The 22765-nt window shown below is 32.9% G+C and overlaps 1 protein-coding gene across 4 annotated transcripts in view; it reads left to right on the top strand.

Moving 5' to 3' along the window:
* TFEC (transcription factor EC) overlaps positions 1-22404 on the top strand; it is a 123361-nt gene extending 100957 nt beyond the window's left edge. For all 4 annotated transcript variants that reach the window (XM_047695641.1, XM_047695642.1, XM_047695644.1 and 1 more), the window contains 5 exons: positions 6386-6500; positions 7613-7669; positions 11441-11516; positions 16192-16339; positions 17214-22404. In XM_047695641.1, coding sequence (XP_047551597.1) covers positions 6386-6500; positions 7613-7669; positions 11441-11516; positions 16192-16339; positions 17214-17594 — 777 coding nt within the window. In that variant the 3' untranslated portion in view covers positions 17595-22404. The remainder of the gene's footprint in view (positions 1-6385; positions 6501-7612; positions 7670-11440; positions 11517-16191; positions 16340-17213) is intronic.
* The last annotated feature ends 361 nt before the right edge of the window (positions 22405-22765 follow it).

The following is a 22765-nucleotide window of genomic DNA, read 5'->3' as shown; positions in this document are numbered from 1 at the left end:
CCTTTGCCCATTTTTTAATTGGGTGGTTTGTTGTTGCTGCAGTTGTTGAGTTGTTGGAATTTTAAGAAAATATAATCTGGATATTAATCTCTTACTTATATGATTTGCAAATAGTTTCAGTATTATACTGATGAGTTATCTTTTCACTCCCTTTTTAATGTGCTTTGATGTACAAAGCTTTAAATGTTGATGAAGTCTAAATTCTTTTTTTTTTTTTTTTTTTTTTTGGTTGCCTGTGACTTTAGTGGTAGATTAAAAAAAAATCATCACTGAGCTCATTATCAAGATTTCCCCCATCTTTTTTCTGAGAACCTTCATAGTTTTAGCTCTTATGTTTAGATCTTTGGTCCATTTCAAGTTAATTTTTGTATAACATATAAGATAAGGGTCCAACTTTGCTCTTTTGCATGTGGAATCTACTTTCTCCAACACCATTTTTTGAAAAGACTGTCCTGTCCCTATTGAATGATCTTGGCACCTTTGTCAAATCATTTCACCATATAGTTGAGGGTTTATTTCTACACTGTGTCTGAAATAGTGTAGAAATTCCACTCCATCGGTCTATGTTTGCTATTAGCAAACACCCACTATTTTGATTATTGTCACTTTATTGTAAGTTTTAAAATCTGGACGTGTGCGTCCTCCACCTTTGTTCTTTTTCAAGATTGTGTTTGGAGACCCCCAAAATTCTATATGAATTTTAGAATGGGTTTTTCTTTTTATACAAAAAGTGCTTTTGAGAGTCAATTGAATCTGTAGATCATTTTGGGTACTGTTGTTATCTTAATAATATTAAGTCTTCTGATCAATGAATATGCAATGTCTTTCTATTTATACATGTCTTTTTAAATTTCCCTTAGCAATATTTTTCATTTTCGGTGTACAAGTCTTTTGGCTCCTTGAGTAAATGTTATTACTAAATATTTCATTCTTTTTGATGTTCTTGTAAATAGGATTGGTTTCTTAATTTCCTTTTCAGATTCTTTATTGCTAGTGTATAAAAGAGACACTGACTTTTGGGTGTTCATTTTATATCTGGCAACTTTGCTGAATTTCTTTGTTGGCTCTAATAGCTCTGTGTATATATGTATGTGTGTAATCTCAGGTTTTTCTAAATATAAGATCATGTCATCTATGAACATGATCATTTTAATATTTTTTTTAAAGATTTTTTTATTTATCTATTGGACAGAGAGATCACAAGCAGGCAGAGAGGCAGGCAGAGAGAGAGGAGGAAGCGGGCTCCCCACTGAGCAGAGAGCCCGATGCGGGGCTCGATCCCAGCACCCTGGGATCATGACCTGAGCTGAAGGCAGAGGCTTAACCCACTGAACCACCCAGGTGCCCCATGAACATGATCATTTTATTCATACTTCTCCAATTGGATGACTTTGTTTCTTTTTCTTGCCTAATGGCTCTGGCTAGAATTTCTAATACTATGTTGAATAGAAGTGGTAAAAACAGACAACATTGTCTTGCTTATTTTTAAATCTCAACTTGTACTCTTAGTATTACCTTTCTTTCACTTGAAATAGTATTTATTTATTCTTATTTATTTTTCCTAAATCTTGCCAGAAACCTGTCATTTCTGTTAATTAAAAAAAAAAAAAACTTGCTTTGTGGATCTACTTTTATATTTTTTTCCAATAATTTTTGTTCTTATTTTATTATCTTTTCTACTTTCTTTGGGTTTATTTGGTTATTTTCCTAGCTTCTTGAGAATGATAATTTATCAAATTTCAGATTTTTATCTATTTTTTATATTACTTTTTAAAGGTATAAATATCCTTGAAAGCATTGTTTTGCCATATCCCAGAAGTTTCTTTATGTGTATTTTTAGAATCTTTTGCTTATTTCTAAATTCCAGCATGATTTTTTCTTTACTTTTGAATTATTTAAAAATTTCCAAGGATTTTAGAAACAAGTCTCTATGAAATACATTGAAGGTGTTTTTTGACAGAGTTCATAATCAATATTTATATATGTCCCATATATGCTCAAGAAAATTATATGTTCTCTATATTTGGATATGGAAGTTTGCAGTGTCTATTGGGCCAAGTTTTTAGTTTTTTTATTCAAATGTTCTATAACATTACTGATTATTGTTGTCTGCTTGACTTTCCAAAAATGAGGAGAAATGTCAAAATTTCCCACTACATTGGCTTTATTAATTTTGCCTTACAGTTCAAAACATTTAGTTTTGCATATTTTGAGGTTATTTTATTATATGAATGCATGCCTATAATTATAATTCATTTTTTGAGAATTTCACTCTTTGTTATTATGTAGAGACTCTGTCTATCCCTAGTACATTTTCTAATTTTTAAATCTATTTTCTCTGATATTTATATAGCTATGTCAGTTTTCTATGGTTATCATTTACTGGCTATATTTTTTTCCATCCTTTAATTTTCAATCTTTGTGCGTCCTTCACTATGTAGGTGTCTCTTGTACTGTCTTATCCAAACTGTCAGCCTTTTTGCTGAGAGGTTTGACTCATTTACACTGATATGTGTTCACCTGTTTCTCCCATCTTACTTTATTATTTAAGTGTGCCCATTTATTTCTCCTTAGTTTTAACCACTTTTACACCCTTTGGTTTCCTTCTACTTCACTTCAATCATATTGATATTATCTACACTTTAATACCGAGTTATATCATTATATATTTCTTTTTTTTTTACCTTGGTTCTCCTCATCTTTTTTAGACTACAACCACTTACTAAGGTATGTGATCATTTTTATTTTGTATTTTTGAAGCATATCCTTTAAATATCTTCTTCTATTTAGGTACTTTATCCAAAACTGTTTTCAATGTTAGTTTTTCTGGGTAAACATTCTTAAGTATTTTATGACCCTAGGAATATTTCTATCATGGCCTCATTTGTGAATGACTCTTAGGCTGGATATAAACTTGTGTTTTAAGTTCTTTTCTTTCAACATTTAAAAAACACTCATTCACTTTCCTCTTTCATTCAATATTGCTATTGAAAACTCTTACGTTAGCCAGATTCTTGTTCCTTTGGACATAATCTTACCTTTTTCTCTTTAGGCTTTTAGATTCTCCTCTTTGTCATTGTATACTATAAAATTTCACTATAATATGTCTGGGTGTAAGTTTTTCCTATCTATTTTTTAATAAAAATAAAATCATAATAAAATAATATATAATAAAACAATAGACTTTAGTTAGTTAATTCTCAGAAATGTATCTCCATTATTTCTTAAAAATTTTCTTTTTTCTAATTTTATTTCTCTTTCTCTCTGCAACTTCTAATATTTGTATTGTAGTTCTAATAAATCTGTCTTCCATACTAGCTAGATTTTCTTCTATATGTTCTATTTCTGGGTCCTTTTCTTCATCCTCCTGAAAGATTACTTCAATTTGGTTTTATAGTTTACTAATTCCATTATTCCTTTCTCACCGTGTTCATGATGCTATTTTCCATTTTATATTCCTTATAATACTATTTTTCCAGTACTATATTTTCAAACCTCTCCTTTCTGCTTATTCACTTTGGCCATTTATATGTTAATTTGTTCTCATTTTATATTATTAATTATTACAAACTTTTTATTTTTTTAGAAGGAACATTAGACTAATTTAAGAAAATTGGTTTCATGTGATCTTTCTTTTTTTAAAATTTTTGCTTCTGTTGTTATCTCTCACATTGCATGTTGTTTTACTTTTGAAGTAATCATTTTCCCCAAATGTTTTGATATGTTGACTAGTTTGTTTGTTTTCTTCAGGAATATCAGCTACTGTGAAATTACATATGTGAAAGTACATATGTGGGAAGGTCAAGGCCTAGTCTACTTCAGTCTTTATAGTCTCACTAATGGAGGTGTGACTAAAATCTAGGGTGGAGAACCGTAAACAACAAGAACCACTGGCAATCACTCCTCACCTGAAGGCAACTTCTGATATCAGGGGTCATGCTTTTTACCAGAAGGAAGTATTGTCTTGAGGAGTATGTTCTAACTTTTGAAAAAATATTATGATAAGTTCTTTATTATATATATTTAAAATTTGTGATTTTGTTGTTAATATTGATATGTTCCCCTATTGTGATGTCAAGGGTTTGCTTTACTGAAAAAGCAATGTTTTTAAAACCAGAATAATAAATATTTCTTCATAAAATATCTATCCAGTTTCCCACTAATCTACAAAATAAAGTTAATACATTACCTAAGTAACTTATACCTTTGAGAAAAGTAGATACAATATTGCTTTGTAAGCCTTTTCAAGGGTGTATGTAATCTTTAAATTTTCACTAACATTGTACTCACATATTTTAAAGGAGGAAAGGCGCTATAGATAACAGGAAGTATAATACATATTTTGAAATTGAAACCAGTTGTCTATTGATATTCAAAAAGTGATTAGCCATTTACATGAAATAGAGTGGTACCTACAGCATAAAATTAAATACGATATTAACCATTATGCTTTAGGGCATAAATTAAACAATAATCAAGGTCAGAAGAAAATGTAATATACCTATAGTTAAGCAGGATTAGATTCATTATCAGAATTCCAGCACCATTTCTATATTAGGTATGGTCTGACCAAGTAACATGGACCCAGAGTAATGTTATATTTGGGAACTTATCACTTTACTGTTACAGTTTATATGTAATATAGCTCCTTTTCTTCTTAAACATTTTTGCAATTTGCCACTGCTGCATTGAAATCCATCTGAATTCAAGCTCTTCAGAGAAAAGTGCCCTTTCTCTGGTTCCTTCTCTCTTCCTTCCCCCTCACTCCCTATCTTTTTTTCAGCACATCCATTATATTTCTCAAAGGCACAGAGGAAATGTACAATTCAGGTTGGTGATGCCTCAGCTTATAACCAACAATATTTTCAAAAAAGGTCTTGAAATTTTTTACTTTTACAGTATGACTAAATGACTCACACGTTAGGGAAATATCTGCTTTTAAGATTTCTTCCTAATTGTATTTTTCCTATATAAGCACTCATCATCTATCCAATTTGATCAACTATTTTTTAGATGAACAGGAGTAAATACTCAACTTAAGTGTTCCCTTCCAAGATTTATGAAGTAAAAATACATTTTAAAACAGTGAGTTTATATAAAATAAAGATGAGTCTTAATAGAGTAAATAATGAAAAGAGCCAACATATAAAAATATGTATCAGAATAACATATTCATCTATGATATCCTTATTGATATGCATATTCACATATATTAGCCCGATTTCCACTGTATTTTTCAAGTTCCTTTTCCTCCAAAATTCACAATATTTGTTACTGTAGTTTAATGGATTATTATATCAGAATTAATTTTGGTCTTAAAATGTTCTTTGTTCACATTTATTTTCAGTCTGACTTTATAAGTATCAAAAATTTCCCTCAGTTTGAATTGGAATTTTACAAAAAATGTAAATAAGGAATTAAGAATATCTGTAATAATATAGTTATAATTTTGTTTGATTATTATTTCTAATCCTTAAGAAAAGAAAAAAGTTGCTACTTATTTGGTTCTTATTTTACTGCCCAGAAATGAAATATAGGTACTTAAAATGGAAATATTTTAAATGTTCAAATCCTACATTTTAAATGTGGCTTGCTCTGGAATAATGAATATTAACTTGAGTTATGAATATTATTTAAATTAAATTTTCTTGGGAAGTCAAATCAATAAGCACATTTTAAATAATAAATTTGTACAATTTTGAATTTTGTTATAAAACATCTTAGTTTTCTGAAAAATTGTTCTCAAGAAGCACATTAGAAATTGCAGTGTTTCTATAATTAGATGTACCCTATATCCATTAGAGGCAAAGTAGTTTTAGACTACTTTTGGTTACCAGCTGGGATATTTATAATAATCTAGAACATTAAGTGTACGATGAGAAAAAGTATGCCTTCCAGGAAGGAAAGAAAGTTTCTCACTTAATTAACAGTGTAAAACACCTCTTGACTATGAGCTGCTGGTAGCACTGATGGCATTAAGAAGGCTTCCAAAATGTTCAGCCATTATACCTAATTTATGATATGCAATGAACTTTCCAGCTTTGCTAATATGTATATGGATTTTGTCCAAGCGATTTTTTAAAATCTTGCTCATTTATAATGGTAATGTGCAGATCAAACTTCAATAACTTTGTAAATATTAATCAGAATTTTCTTTCATGAGTGAACTAATTTCTTTTTTTGCTTAAATATAAATAGCTTTTTGTCAACATATCCACAAGCATCCCATAATGATTTTGAAAAGTCAATGCATATTCACTCTTGTTTAAAATTAAAATGCTGTATATAACAATTATTAATAAAATGGCAAATTTAAAATATGCATCTAAATATATCAGTGTCTATAGGAGGTTTGATTCATCTTTTCTTCCTTTTATTTCTAAAGTTGTCTGGAAGTATTTTGGACGTGTATAGTGGTGAGCAGGGAATTTCACCAGTTAATATGGGCCTTACAAGTGCTTCCTGTCCAAGTAGTCTGCCAATGAAAAGAGAAATTACAGGTAATGTTGCTTTTTAGTTTTATCCCTTTTAAATCAACTACTTCCTTTGTTATATAACAAATTATCCCAAAACTTAACAACTTGAAATAATAAATACTTACTCTCTCATATCATCTCTATGGGTCAGAAATCCAGAGATGGCTTAGAAAATTGGTTTTCACTCAGTCTTCCATAAGGCTACAGTCAAGATGTTGTCCAGAGGTACAGACATTTGAAACAAGGCAGACTAAAGGATGTGCTCCCAAAACAATTCTGTTGCAGGTCTTGAAAGTTAGTGCTGTTTGTTGGCAAGAGACTTTGTCTCTTTACCACGTGAACCTTTCTATTAGGCTGATCAAATGTCCTCATGACATGACTGGTGATCCAAGAGACACTAAAGTGGTACCTGAACATGTATTTTATGACCTAGTCTTGGTCACACTAGTGACCACACTAGACATTTTCATATATTCTGTTGGTATCCCAGGTCAGCCCTGTCTAATGTGCAAAGAAACACCCAAGGATGTGAATATCGTTGAGAATCATGGTAGGCGATGTTGGAGACTATCACAAATGCTTGCAACCATGTAGCACATAAAGTGTCATTTCCTGGAAGTGTTTGATAAGAATACCTAAGAAGTGTTGCTAGTTCCAACTCCAGGGATATAGAAATCATAGTTAATTATGAAAAATGTTGGTTGTAAAAATTAAGCTGAAATAATTTTGAATAATCTTAAAATTCTTAAAATAATAATAATGATTGAGCAATTTAATATTTGCTATGCACTGTACCTCTTTTCATCATCACAGTGATCATCAGATAGGTATTATATTATGCCAATTTTACAGATGAGGAGCTGAGACACAGAGAACTTAGGTAATAGATCACATGGCTATTAAAAGGAAGGCCAGAATACAAATCCAGGTTTTACTATTCAAACCCTAAAAGGTTAGCCATTGCCTCTTTCTTAAAGAGTGCTTTGCTCCAAATTTCTAAATATTGGCATAAAAATATTATTATGCCATTTAGAGCAAGTAATATTGTATTTTCACCTAATATTTCTGAATTAGGTTGACTAGAGAGGTTGTAAAGTAGAACTAAGCACAATTTAAATTATCTTCCTTTTGATCAGAAACAGATACGCGAGCTTTGGCAAAAGAGAGACAAAAAAAGGACAACCACAACCTCAGTAAGTATATTTTCCTTTTTTTCTAAAAAAAAAATAATAATTAATGCAAGAGGAAATCGATGGAAGTTAAAATATGTGGTCTTTTATTGTCACTTTGTAAGTATTATTATGAGGTCACATAACCAAAATAACCATAATGAATAGTATATATTCACTAGTTGTGCTATTTTGGGAAATTTAAATCATATGAACCCTCAGAAGAGCTACATAATTTTAGGAAGTGAAACATCTCAAATTGTCTCCTTACTCACTCTATCTCTCTCAAGCAGACTGGGTGTGACAGATACAAGTGCATTTAGTTACATTTGAACTCTGTTGTGACTCTTTGACTCAAAGGTTTAGAGATAAAAGTGGCTTTAGAAAATGTACACCACTTATAAAGCAAGAAACAACTCCACGTTCTCATCTTTCTGTGTCAATCTGCCCCTCCCTTCCTAATGATAAGTTATCTGAAAGACATTGCTGACATTGTACTGCTGAATTCTACCTCTGTAAATTAATTCATTCATTCATTCATTCATTAAATGTCTGTGATGCCTTCCTAGGGGTCAGTTTGATTCTGATGACTGGTCACATGAGATGAGAAATACAAGTGAGGGAAGTAGGTTAACAGCAATATTGAGCTTGATAGTGTTTGGTCGTGTCTCAAGTGCTTAACTGCCTCAAGTGAGCTTGACTGGGTGTGAAGCCTTCCTGTTTTGGAAGGCCAATCAAAAAATGAGAAAAGAGGGCTACCTGGGTGGCTCAGTGGGGTAAGCCTCTGCCTTCAGCTCAGGTCATGATCTCAGGGTTCTGGGATCGAGTCCCACATCGGGCTCTCTGCTAGGCAGGGAGCCTGCTTCCTCCTCTCTCTCTCTCTCTCTCTCTCTCCACTTGTGATCTCTCTCTGTCAAATAAATAAAATATTTTTTAAAAAATGAGAAAAGAATAAAATAGAATAAACATAAATAAAAACTTCAAAGTTCTAAAACAAACCAGGATTTTTCTTACATGTGGTTAGCGGAAATTGATCCTACAGGGACCTGTGGACCCTACATCTGTCTGTTCATATTGTACCTGCTACATCACAGGCTGATCAGAGTTTGCTGATGGTGAAGTTGCGAGGAAAGAGCTAACAAGTGGTTCTAACTATCTGTGAGGTTGTCATGGAAAGGGAAATGTTCTCACTCTGATAGTCCTTAGCAGTAGAGCAGATCACCTTTGGTCCAGATTGTGAGACAAGTAGAACACAAGTAGGGGGGAGCCAGTTGTTGACAGAAGGGATTAATACAGCAAGGAACTATGGGCTTCTCTCTTCTTTTAAAACCTGTTAACTCATGACTCTCCTTGCTCTTTTCTTCTTTTCTCTACATCTCCAGTTTAAATAGCAGGTCATTTAGCATAAAGTATGATAGGTGCCTAGTATGTCTATCGTCAAGTGTTTGCTAATCTGGATTCCCTTACTGGAAGATGTTGCTTTTTGGAGATCTCAATGTTAAAAAACACTTTAATATCCTATTTTAAATATGATGAATCTAGGACCACCCCTAAAATTGGGGGGGATCATGGCAAGAGGACAAATGGAGACCCACTTACCAGAAGTTTAAATATTTAAAAGTTGTAACTCAAGCTAGAGAGTGCTACCTTAAGTATTCTCTATTCTTTCTAAAGACTGGAAGGCCAGGTGTGAATTAAGAATTCTCAGATCATCAGAGCTCTGAGTGGGGGACGTCAGGGTAAGGCAAAGCTAGCCTTAAGCCAGCAGCCCATCTCACTGCTCTCCCTACTCCTTGTTTCTTTCTGTGCTGCCAGTGGCCTTGGACGTGAGTATGCACATTTGTCTTATACATTTTATCTCCACAACCACCTGTGTAAATAAATTTCCTCGTCCGAATTTTGAGCCTACAGGTGAGCACATCAGTGTCATGGTCCTCACTCAGGAGGATGGACCCAGGAAGGGACCTGCACAGGAAGTGGGCCCAGGGCATTTGGGAGGATAGCCTCAGTGTGAGTTACTCAGTGTAGTTTGACTCCGTGAACTGACTTGCTCAGCTGGGAAGGAAGGGTGTGTTGAGAGAAGGGAAAAGTGGCTCCTCTTAAGTATGGGTCCAGGATAGGTTCCTCTCTCACCCTGATCTCAGAACAAGAAAGAATGGATATATCAATGCTGTGGAGAGTGAAACCACACACGGCATGCACTAAACTTGGTAATTTCTTAAAACTTGACTCCTTCGCAAATAACTACTACTGGATATGAAAACATTGAGGAACCAAAGTTCTCATTATAATTACCCATTAAAAATTTATTCAGCACAATCTAAGAAGAGTAGAGTAGGAACTTCTGATATTTTACATAAGGTACATTTAAATAATAGATTTTGAAGAACTATTATAGGATGAAACCTTATTTTGAGGTAAAACTGTGAACATCCTTGATAGCTATTCTTCATCTTATATTTAAAAGTCTGTTTTATAATATAGTAGTATGTGTGAACATAGAATTATTAATAATTCTTACTCTGAAATATGTATGTATTTCTATCAGCTTTACCTTTGTTTATCTTTTCAGTTTTTTAATGTGGTGTCATTGTTTTTTGAATTAACTCCCTCAAGAATCAATTATATTCTAATTTTAGAGTAATCCCAATATATTATTACTGAAGGTCAAATCCATTCATGGTAAATTGCTTTGTAGAGTAAATTATTATTCTTTCATGACTTTCCTTGTTTGTGGTAGCAGATCTTAATTTTTAGCATGCATTAAGTATTTTCAAATATTTTTGATATATGATTTTCTTCTTCATGACTTTTTCTTCCTCCATTTTCCTGGAAAGATTTTTAAAATGTTACCTATTGAAAAAATACTGTGTAGAAGGATATGTTGTGGTTCTTGATTCTAGGAATATAGAGCAGACTATAAGACTACACTATACTCCATAAGACTGCTTTCTCATGGGGTCAAATATAGGAAACTCTACTTATTTGTATATCTGATATTTACCGAACATTAATTAGATCATAAAATTTCCAAAAGCAGTTAAGTCGTGGAAATGCAAACAAAGAAAACGGTCTCTGAATAAGAATTTATACCAATAGTTCTCAAAATGTGGGCCCTAACAGCATCAACATGACCTGGGAATTTCTCAGAAATGCAAATCCTTGGGCCCCAACTGATGTATACCAAAAGTTGAAAGCCACTACTCTATATATTATTGAAAATTTTAAATTAGAAAAATATATTTACAGTCTAATCAACATTTATTTAATATCTCCTATATGCCAGACCCTCTGAGAATAGAAAAATGAGGAATAAATGACCCCTGCCTTCAAGAAGGTCACAGTCTAGTTGGGCACACATGTCCGAGATCTGCCAAAAGTTGTGTTGGGTCTCTGGGGATTGTATGAGAAGAGTAAAACATGGTGCAGACCTTGAAAAATTATGATTCTGATGGGCAAAATGAGTATGTGTGAAATGGTGATCCAAAAAGATAAATATATATAAATACATATGCATTTCAGTATGAGTGAATATTATAGCATTTCAGAAAGTGAAAAAAGTTGTTTTGAGAGAAAATGTTTTTAAAGAATTGTCAATAATAGAATCACAATTCTAATACTGTCATTTTTTACTTTTAGATTGAAATACATTTGAATTTTTATTTTGAGTACTCTCTTGATTATAAGGAAATTTTTTCACTCACTGTTTTTTAAAGATTATTAAGAAAGTTTACAGCTGTCCAAAAGTGAATTATGCTTCAATGAGAATAATCAATAACATTTCTCTTTTAATAGTTGAAAGAAGAAGAAGGTATAATATTAATTACCGAATCAAGGAGCTTGGCACTCTTATTCCAAAGTCTAATGACCCGTGAGTTCAACAATCATTTCTATAATAATGTAATAGTTTGAATACCCTCCAACATGGGTGGGAGGGAAAAGAGGAGAAGAGTACCAATTGCTAAGAAACCAAGTAGCTTATGGTAAAGGTAAGGCAACTCCTGGTCTTATTAAGTATCTATTCAAGAATGATAGTTATTAAACATCAATGTTGTTACTAACATTTGCTCTTCTGAGATGTAGGAAATAAGGACATTATTTCTTCTCAGTTCATAGCAGGTCTTTCAATATGGCACCAATATTGGTAAATTTAGTGGTAGTATCAAATGTTGTCTATGACACTTCTTGTATACTCAGTTTACAGTTATAGCAATTCTTCCAATGTGAGATTTATGTATACATGAACATTGAATTGTTAGGTTTTCAGAGATCCCAAAATTCTGGAGACATGCAGGTAAAAAATAGGATTGTAAAAACATGCTGATTGATGCCAACCAATAATTAGTTATTGTAATTAAATTTTCAGCCACTTTTTGGCGTCATACACAAAATCAGTTAAACAAGATGTTTGAGGTTGTAAATTTCAGGAAAGAATTGATTAATCAAAGTATCAAGTTAGAATGTCGAATGTCTCTCCAAAACATAAAAATAAGATCTGTTGCATTAATAATGACTTCAAAACGTTTCATTCAAACTGAGAACTGGCCTCTCCAAATACTAGTGATCATCCATTATTCAAAAACAGTGATGTTTGATAAAGTGATATTAGTGAGATTTGGAAATACTCTTTCCCTGAATCCAAATGTGCCAACTCACTTGGACAATTCAATGATTTGTAATAGAAGGGAAGGTCATATTTCTCCTCATGGGCATATTAGGTGGAATGGCACAAAGAGCCCCTTTTGGAGAGTCTGAAGAACTTGGTCATAGTGTAGCTGTCATTTGATAACTCTTCAAATCACTTAAAGTCTCTAAGCATGCAACTCCTCCCGTTAGCAGAAGAGAATACCCATGTCGTGATGGGGCTTTTCTTCTTTAGCACTTAATATATATACATGCACATTTATTCACCAAGCATTTGAGGTAAAGCCAAGGCTTTTTTTGTTTGAATATGTGTTTCAACTTTTCTTTCTTACATAAACTGCACTAAAATGTATAGTTTATTTTAATTTCTTTAAAATAAAACAAAAACTTATACAACTTAAATATAGAGATACTTTTAAAATGTGTATACCCTTATTTGTAACAGCATATTTTTTAGCAACCCAAATTTACTGGCATTTTAATTGAGTTTTTCCAAAGCTTTTAATATAATCTTCCTAAAAACAGTAACTATTTTTATAAGTGTTTTCTTTTTTGGCATTCATATTTTATTAGCTAATGTACCTATAATTTAATTATATTATCATCATAGTAATTACAGTGGGCATTAATTTAACCGCTCAGTCAGTACATAGCACCACACTGACAACAGAAATACCTGGATGTATCAGAGGGTAGCCCAGTGCTCTCTATTACCTATTTTGTTCTGACAACAGTCAGTGAACATCACAAAGGGAATGGAGTGTTATTAACCTTGAAAGTGATTGGATAAAGGTCAGTTGAGAGAGGTTCTCTTGTAACTGGTGGAAGCTAACGTACAGTGCTAGAGCGTGGTTATATGCAGAAAGCGCATGAGAATTCAAGACTGGACTCTGAAGCCTAACTGACCATCTTCAGATGTCACTATGCTTATAAGGCACCAATCGTATGGTTGGGTTTTTATAAACATAAAGCCAAATACTATATATGAGAATACCGTACAAATGATAACACTTCTGTAAGGGATGATTATTCTATACTTTATAGAAACTTTGGTTATAAAAAGGCTCCTTTCTCCCTCCAACTCACTGTCTGGAACAGAGAATGGCAACCTTTTCCTGTAAGGGACCAGATAGTAAATATTTTGAGGTTTGTGGGCCACATAGCCTGTGACAATTTTCTAACTGTGTTGCTGTAGCATGAAAGCAGACATAGACCATATGTACATGAATGAACATGGATGTGTCCACTGAAACTTTATTGACAAAAATAGACCACAGGTCCTAGTTTGTCTGCCCCTGATCTAGAATATAGAAAGTCAATTTATCACAGAATCATATCCAAAAGAGACTCTCACTGGTAAAATTTTTTTGTAAACATTTTTAAGTGTTTTCATCCTCTTTATGGATCTCAGAAAGAAGTATCATTATTTATTTTAATTGTATTATATGTATGGAAATGATATTTATTTTAGGTCTAATTAAAAACATTAATTAATTCAACGTTGAAGATATCTATATGTGGTTCTGTGCACATAGCAGGTAGAAGAGATGCTTCATTGTTGGCTGTGGCATTCCAGACATCCAATACCAATTGTGTTTCAATATATCTTATCCCTTGGCTTGCTGTGGCCTCACCTGTTACCCTAGGGCTTCTCTTTAGGGCCCACCAGTGTGAGTCCCATGGGTGAATTCAGAACACAGCCTCTTTAAAACTTGGATCCATGGGGGGGCACATGGGTGGTTCAGTCAGTTGAGCATCCGACTCTTGATTTTGACTCAAGAAGTTGGTTAAGAAGAAACCTCACATATTAAAATGACTTTAAAATAGAATGAACTTAACAAATTTAGTACAAATGATGTCAGATAGAAATGGTCAGAAGAGGGGCGCCTGGGTGGCTCAGTGGGTTAAGCCGCGGCCTTCGGCTCAGGTCATGATCTCAGAGTCCTGGGATCGAGCCCCACATCGGGCTTTCTGCTCAGCAGGGAGCCTGCTTCCTCCTCTCTCTCTGCCTGCCTCTCTGCCTGCTTGTGATCTCTCTCTGTCAAATAAATAAATAAAAAATCTTTTAAAAAAATTAAAAAAAAAAAAAGAAAGAAATGGTCAGAAGACCCATTGTGTGGTCTTTACCACCATTTTGAACATTTATTTAAATAAACAGTACCTTAAACTTCAAAGTTGACTGGTGGTTATCCTTTCCATATTATTTCTTCTGTCTTTCTAGTTTTTTTTTTTTTTTTCCCCCATGAGAAGAAATGAAACAAAATCAGGGCCAAAAGTCTCCTGCTGCAGCTTAGGGTTTTAATTCAGGAGTTCACCTTTTTGAGTTACAAGTACCTTCTTAGCTTAATGACAAAAGTAGCCCCTTTCTCCATAGCCTTCCCATCACCGGAGAAGTCACCGTGAGTGGAATGAGAGCAGCAGCTATGATGGCCCTAGAGGAGCTGACAAAGCATTTTCACACTCTTGACAGACTCTAGTAATGGGTTGGTGTCTTTTGGTAGAAAATGCTTTAGCATTTTCTAGTAGGCATTTTCACCTGCCAGTAGAAAAGTGTATCTTCCTTTGATTTATTGCCCCTAATGGAAGTATCACCTAACCTTAACTTCCAGTGAGGAATATGCAAGCCAGATTTTTCATAAACTATATTTTCCCACTTCTGATCACTTAATACATACATATTAATTTCAATCTATCTCACATAGATCATATAAAACAAAAGTACATAAAGTGTAATTCTAAAAAAAAATTTTCCTACATGCTGGGATGTCTGGATGGCTCATTCATTTTTGATTTTCGCTCAGGTCAGGATCTCAGCATCCTAGGCTCCAGCGCCACAGGGGGGTCCATACTTAGTGGGGAGTCTGCTTAAGGACTCTCTCTCACCCTCTCCCTCTGCATCTCCCACCCCACTCATGCTCTCTCTCTCTCTCAAATAAATAAATAAGTCTTTATAAAAAATTTCCTACATGCTTACTTATGCTGTACTAAAAAAAATAATCTCATGACTCTGAACTGAAAATTCATCAAGGTTTTCTACAACTCTGATTAAATTTAGCAATTAGTTTGACATCATTCTCCACATGTATTATTAATTCTCATGCGGGATTAAATTCATTGACATATTTTTCTAGATGTTGCAACCGATAGCTTGTTTCATAATTCCAGATTTATAATTTCTCCTGACTTAAAAATAAGTTTTAATAAAATATTTTTCCTGTGCTCTAAAAAGATTATCTGGTAATGTTTAATTTATTTACTTGTCTTAAATTTATTTAAAAATAGGCATCCAACTTTTAAATCAAGTATTGATGTCTTTGTGCAGAAAAATTTGCCTAATGATTCTAGAAAGTTTTGCTCTATTGCTTAAAGTGATGTTGCTGAACTCTGATTTGTTTCACAATCACTCAGGATCACCATTCAGAAGGGACCTTATTTTTTTTTCTTAGAAGCATAAAAGCAACCTTATTAGAAAGTAGGTTAAAAGACTGGTACATTCGAAATGATCTTAAAAAATTTAGGCTTAAGTCCTCAGTAATGTACATTTCCTAGTTCATTAATGCAGAAATACTGCACATAGATTTTAATCTCAGAGTTAATAATAAAAGCAATTTTCACTAAAAATATAAAAACTGTAATGGTAGAATCATGATATTGCATTTAGCTCTCCCACAAAAAGTCACTTTATTACTTTCTTTTGACACTTATTTTCATTCTGGGATTAATTTTACTATATAAGGGCTTCTTAACTATTCTATTAAAATTTCTATTCAGAAGCAATAATATCTAAGAGTGAATAATAGTCATGTAAATCATTATTTCATATTAATGTAAAAGATTTTGTAAGTTCTTATGAATTCTGCTGACATGCACAATTGTGAAAAGGTTATCTCTCCGTTCTATAGTGATATGCGCTGGAACAAAGGAACCATTCTAAAAGCATCAGTGGAGTACATCAAGTGGCTACAAAAAGAACAACAGAGAGCTAGAGAATTAGAACACAGACAGAAGAAATTAGAGCAGGCTAACAGGCGGCTTCTACTCCGGATTCAGGTTTTTATAAAAATGTTGCCATGAACCACGTCACTTATATATGACTTATCCACCATCGGTTTTATTCATTGTCTCATTTATTTTTCTTATTAACAATTATTTTCCTTCTAAAGGATAATTTTATTGCCTTTTAGAAGCTCATGAATTGGGTTGTTTCAGTTAGACTTTGATTAGATGTCCACGATCAAGGTGGCTTTAAAAGTAGAATGAATAACAACTAATTGCAAAATGCCTAAAATAGAACCAATTTGATAAGCACACAATATTATCCCAGCCAAAAACTAATAATAATTAAAACATTTTTTTTCTTTATATCATATTGGACACTAAATTGTTCTCTCTCGCTTTTATTTCTTTAGTAACATTGTTATGGATTTCATTGCCGCAAGGCATATTATGCCAGTATATATTAAGTCAGTCCTCATCTGTTCATGTGACACAAAATATCAAAATATGGGTTTTCATAACTCTAAAGATTTTTTTTTATGTGAGCATGCTTATTGCCAGGTAAAGCACCACTCTGTTCCATGAAATGGTCCTATAGTGAGAAATAAATCAGGACGAACAAATGAAATATTTTCCACTATCTCCAAATGGTTATATTGTAATCTGAGCCACTATGGAACCATTCTATGTTATGTATTCCCTTGAACAGCAATGAGAAAAGAATTTTTTTTTAATCTGTATAGTTTTCTCAGGGTTATTTTTCAGGCATTAGAAACACACTCGGTTCCATTACTTGCAAAGAATATTATAATATGTATCAGTCTTCATTTTGAATGCTTGTTAATATTTTTTTCAATTTCTGGTTTATTTACTAGAGTTAAGTCCACTTGCAAAGTCATCATTTAATTATTATTGTTTGAAATTGCAGGAACTAGAAATACAGGCTCGTGCTCATGGTCTGCCAGCCCTGGCTTCACTTGGCACAGTTGATTTAGGTGCTCATGTCACCAAACAACAGACCCATCTTGAGCAGAATTCAATAGACTATTGCCAACAACTGACTTTGTCTCAAGGGACCAGTCCCGAGCTCTGTGATCAAGCTATGGCCTTCTCTGATCCTTTGTCACATTTCACAGATTTATCCTTTAGTGCGTCTTTGAAAGAGGAGCAAAGATTGAATGACATGCTACTAGATGACACAATATCTCCATTTGGAACAGATCCTCTGCTATCTGCCACTTCCCCTGCAGTTTCCAAAGAAAGCAGTAGGAGAAGTAGTTTTAGCTCAGATGATGGGAATGAATTATAAACAAAGCAAACAGGCTCAATTCATCAACTGGGAAGCAATTCTATGCTGGTGCTATGCAAGTATGTTCTGTTTCATATATTGCTTTGGCTTAGTTTTCTCAAAAGGAATAGACTGTTCACGAAAAACTAGAGACGACAGAAGAATTCACAGGAAGAAGAAACATGGTGTTGAAGAATTATTGAGAATGATTAAGGATTTTTTCTTCTTTGACTAAATTGTGTTTTCCTGAAAAGAGGTACAGCATAAGAAATAACTCCCTACTAATGTTGTCAGAGTGGAGATGTGGTGATGTATCACTGGAACCATCAGACTGCAAGGAGAAAACTTACTGAAATACGCAAACCATTTTTCACTTATTCACTTCCAACTCTTCTATTCAAGTCTTATGTTAGTCATCAAGTATCAAGATCAACAGCTCTGATAGTCCATTGACTTCCTCCACTGTCTGGGGGGACATGTTGAAAGTTCAAACTTCCTAGAGGAAATAGTTAAAAGATACAGAATCTGTCATATTCTAATTGAAAAGTGAATCTTCAGTAAACATTAGAGTTTTCCACAATAAAATACCAAAAATTTATGAGAACTTTGCTTCCTAAAATGAGGCCTAATCCCTCTTGTCAGTTCAATTACACTAATTCTGAGAGTGTCTTTGCATATTTATGTTCAAAAAAGGAACATGTTGAATAATTTCCTCAAGAATATGAGCTGAAATTTTACTCCTTCCCGCAAACATACACTTACACACAGACACACAATGTAGGTAGTACATGTCCTTTTTATTTTTCTTTCCTTTCATGATTTTTCTAATCAGGATCAGAAATTGTATTCCAAATCTTCTTTACTTCATCCAAAAGAGATACTGGATAATCAGTTTCAATAAATAGAATACCCCCCCCAAAAAAAACAACTTTACTAGGACTTCTCAGCTAGCTACAATTTATCGCTGTCTCTAAAAATGGATGTAAATTAATTAGTTGATACAGTTTTGCTCCAAATTGACAAAATATAGAAACTTTGTTTGCCAACTGACAAAATAATTAGTGAAACAGAAACTCTTTCTTATTATATTGAACTCTGAGTGGACTATAAAGCTCCAGTCCCATAAGTACTTAGGATACCCTGTGACCTTTGCTAGCTTTGTTAGCATTTATTAAAAATATTTATATCTCTAATGCTCTACTCAAAATTTTCTTTCTCAAGAAAGAAAGCTCAAGCTTGGGATTAGGAACTGACTTACCAAGCAGGTTGCTCTGTGCTAGATCTCCATGAGTGATCATCTGAACAATGACTATTTATGGAGGGATATGCAGACTTCAGTGGATCCTGTGAAAATGTAGAACAGATGAACAAGATATGGTCTTACTCCCCAGGGAGTAACAAGACTACATGAGGAACAACAACAAAAGATAGAAGACACATAGAATTAAGCTCTGCATGGTACAGCAAAAGCTACAAATACAGAAGGTCAGAGAAAATGGAAATGAATGAAGAAGGTTGGAAAATCACAAGTCTATGGGAAAGTAGAATGTAACTTCTTTTTAAAAGCATAAATTTGGTGAAAGGGAGGGCATATTAGGGAATAATATCAACCAAATGACAAAAATGAGAATAAATTGAGGAAGTGTCTTCATGGAACATTCATTAGAAAGATCTGGCCACCCTAGAAGATGTCTGCTTGGAAGTCCGAAAAATAATTTTGGCAACAGACTATAGAAGATCTTGAATAGTAGGATGAAATGATATGGCACAAATTGAATTTTTTTTTACTAGGAGGGAGAAGCCTAAAAATTAAAATGCTACTGTACATTACTAAAGTAATTCAGAGGTAATCTTTCTTGAATATTAACTTTGGGATAAATTTTTGAAAGGGTGCTTTAGGTATTACTCATAGGGAAATATGTCATCACAAAATTTGAGACATAATGCTAATGAAAGTGGGAAAATATTAAATTCCTATGGTCTAGTAATTATCTCAGGCTTAGCTTACAGCATTAGCTCAGAGTTTGGAGAATTAAAATAATTTTTATTGTTTCACATGGAAAAAATAACTCTAAATTTATAGGAATAGTCATTAAAGCCAGATAGATAAATTCTTCTGAAATAAGCCATGTGAAAAAGAGCAATAAAATACACTTCAAGAATTTTTGAGAGAACATTATATGCTTTTAACTTCATGATAAAATTCTACTTTATTATAGGTTGATAGTTTAATATAACAATACAAATCATAGAGAAGGAATATATTTTTAAATCCATGCAAAACACATTCTAAATAGAGGCTAATTTCTGTTTTCATTTTATCCAGTACTCTCATTTCTTTGTATTTTGAGAAGACCTACACTGGTGATGTCATTACTCTGTCATTCTCTTCAATTCTGTTTAAATACTACTACTCCATTCCTGAAGGTCATTCCTCATAATCTTAGCTAACGTAAGGACTTGACACAGGTGGTAGAGTCTGAACAAAAGAGATCTGAGAAGAGTACTACTACTATTTCTGCTACTTTCAGATGATAATAGCTATCAGGGGGATTGTAAAATGGGTAATGGATTTTGAAAGACAAAACAAAGAGTGGTGCTGTGTCACAGTCAACTGAAACAGATTAAAAAATTAATTTTAGTCAGTAGTACTTAACTTTTTAAGGTATTGAGAATCTAGTGAAAGTTATAGATTCCCCCAGAAAAATACAGAGTTGTATATACAGTCCAATATTTGCACGCACCAAGAAGTTTTAGGGACCTCCCAAAGGTCTTCTTAGATGCCAGGTAAAGAATTCCTCTATCAGGAATTACTTTAATGGAAACCACCATAGTTATGTATCCATTAAGAGCTAAGTGGGTAGTGAATATCAACTACAGTGATGGAGGAGGGAGCCCTGTTTATCTGTACATCACTCTCCCAACCCTAAGAGTGTTGAGGTTGCCTAGGAAAGTAAAGTATATATACCAAACACTCAACTATTCACAAAGGAACTTGTTTACTTATAAAGTAGTCTCCTTTCAAATATCCCTGTTGTTAATATACTTCCTATTATATACTCATGTTATATATTCATGGTCAGTTTCTCTATGGTTATTGGATATTGTAAACATATGCCAGTAACAGTTTAAAATAATGCAGTATGTATTTCAAGGCAAAAATATGTAAATTCAAAAGCAAATTATGTGAGTAAGAATCGAGAGAGTTCCTTGAGCTATTTCTGTAGAAATGAGACTTGTAATATTAAAAGTTGTATATTGTTTATCAAACAGTTTTGTCACAAAAAAGCATCAGCTGTCACTGGACTATTAATATGCAATTAACTAAGATTTGTTCACTCAAAAGATTATTGCATAATTGTAATTACAGTAATTGTAATTGTAATTACAAATAATTGTAATTACAGTAAACTTTGTTTAAAATAAAGTACAAGTTTTATTTACTTTTAGTTATCTTTTCAAGATAATGTCCCATGCAATCTTACATCTCTATTTACTATAAACTATTGGATCTCTTTTTTATGGCTATGTCTTTTGTGTAAGCAGCCTTTCCAGTTCCAAATTATCTTAAAATAACAACTACCTCCTTTGAGTACCTCTCCATATATTTCTTCTTTTTAGTGTCCTTTCCCATTACTGGAAAATTTATATATACAGAAAAAATTTCCTCAGTTTACAGACCTGGTATCAGTAACTATAGCCTTCCTTATGTGGGTACAAAAGCTCTAAATAATAAATAACTAGATGAGCTGGGGACATTGAGAAATAGCCTTCCTCCTTTTTTTAACTCATTTTTTTCCACTCATGTGACTATAAATAAAATATTTAATAGCTCTTACTTTAAAAAAATTAGGTACGAGTTTCTCGATTTGGCATGCTCATTTACCTTTATGTCAGGGGAGAAGTTAGATTTCCCAACGTTAAGAAGAATGTATTTTTTCTTTGTTTTGGTAGATTGAGTCATGTTAATTTTTTTATACTTCAAGGTATCTTGAAATTTTTTTTTGCTGTTCTGATACTGTGGAATTTTGATGTTTAAATAAATAAATGTCATAACTAGAAGTGTTTCAGTGTTTTTACAATATCTCTAGGCTGATATTTACTGATCTTATAATATCTAAAATGTAGATGAAAACTGGAATCAATTAGTCATTTTGCTGTGTTATCAGCACTAGATCAACCCATCTGGGTTTCTTGAAAACACCTGAAGGATTGAATTTTACTTCAGTATTGATAAGGACACAGCCTATATAAGCTACATGGAATGACATCATTTGGCCTTCCAGTGCCCTGCATGTTGATAAGTGTAAGATGTCAACTCGAGTTAGTGTAAGTTACATATACGGAGATGTCGTTAAATGTACTTAAGCAATACTAAACCCATTTAGAGTGTTGCTTATCTAATGTGTCAGATGACCTTCCCATAATCATTATTCATTGCATGTACCAATGTTTTATCATTTGTATGATATTTAATTTGTAAATAAGGAACCTATTCAAAAACTGATAAAAATAGTTTTCTTTAAAATTTTTTGTGTTAACTTTTTTTTCTGTGACATTATTAGAGAATTTGAGTGTATAGGAGATTATCAGAAAACAGTTCTTTGGATTAAAAAAGAAACCTCCCACTGGATCAGTTAATTTAATGATGAAATACTACTCTCTGCTGCTCGATACATAAAAGGGGATGTTTTGTCTTCTTCTTGTGAAGAGATTTATTTATGTATTTCTATATATCCAAATTATTTCTCTTAACCCTCAGTAAAATGTCTTTTTCCTACATTTATTCAACAGGCTTCAAGAATAAAATTAAAGATTTTTGTGTTTGCAACACTACCTCTCCTATTCCTTCACTATCATTTTATTATAAAAATTCTATATTTTCAACTTTGCTTTTTCCACAGAAATAAATGTTACTTAAAACTGGTGGTTATGTATAACAAACAAATGAGAAAATATGTAAAAGAAATGGTAGACTATGGTTTTGCAGAAAAAATTATATATGATCAGAAAGTTACACATTATATTATTCTTTAATACATGACAACTGAAGTTTAAAAGCTAACTAAATTCAAGGATCTTACCTAACAGCATTGCAGTTGCTTATGGCATACAAGGCTAAAATTAATTCAGCTATTTAATCTTAATAATAACAATGTAGTTAAAAATCTTTGACTTTAATAGTGTTTTAT

Source organism: Lutra lutra, chromosome 11 (assembly GCF_902655055.1).
Source record: "Lutra lutra chromosome 11, mLutLut1.2, whole genome shotgun sequence".
Lineage (NCBI taxonomy): Eukaryota > Metazoa > Chordata > Mammalia > Carnivora > Mustelidae > Lutra > Lutra lutra.
Note: the sequence above shows the minus strand (reverse complement) of the source record. Positions and strands in the feature narration are given on the sequence as shown.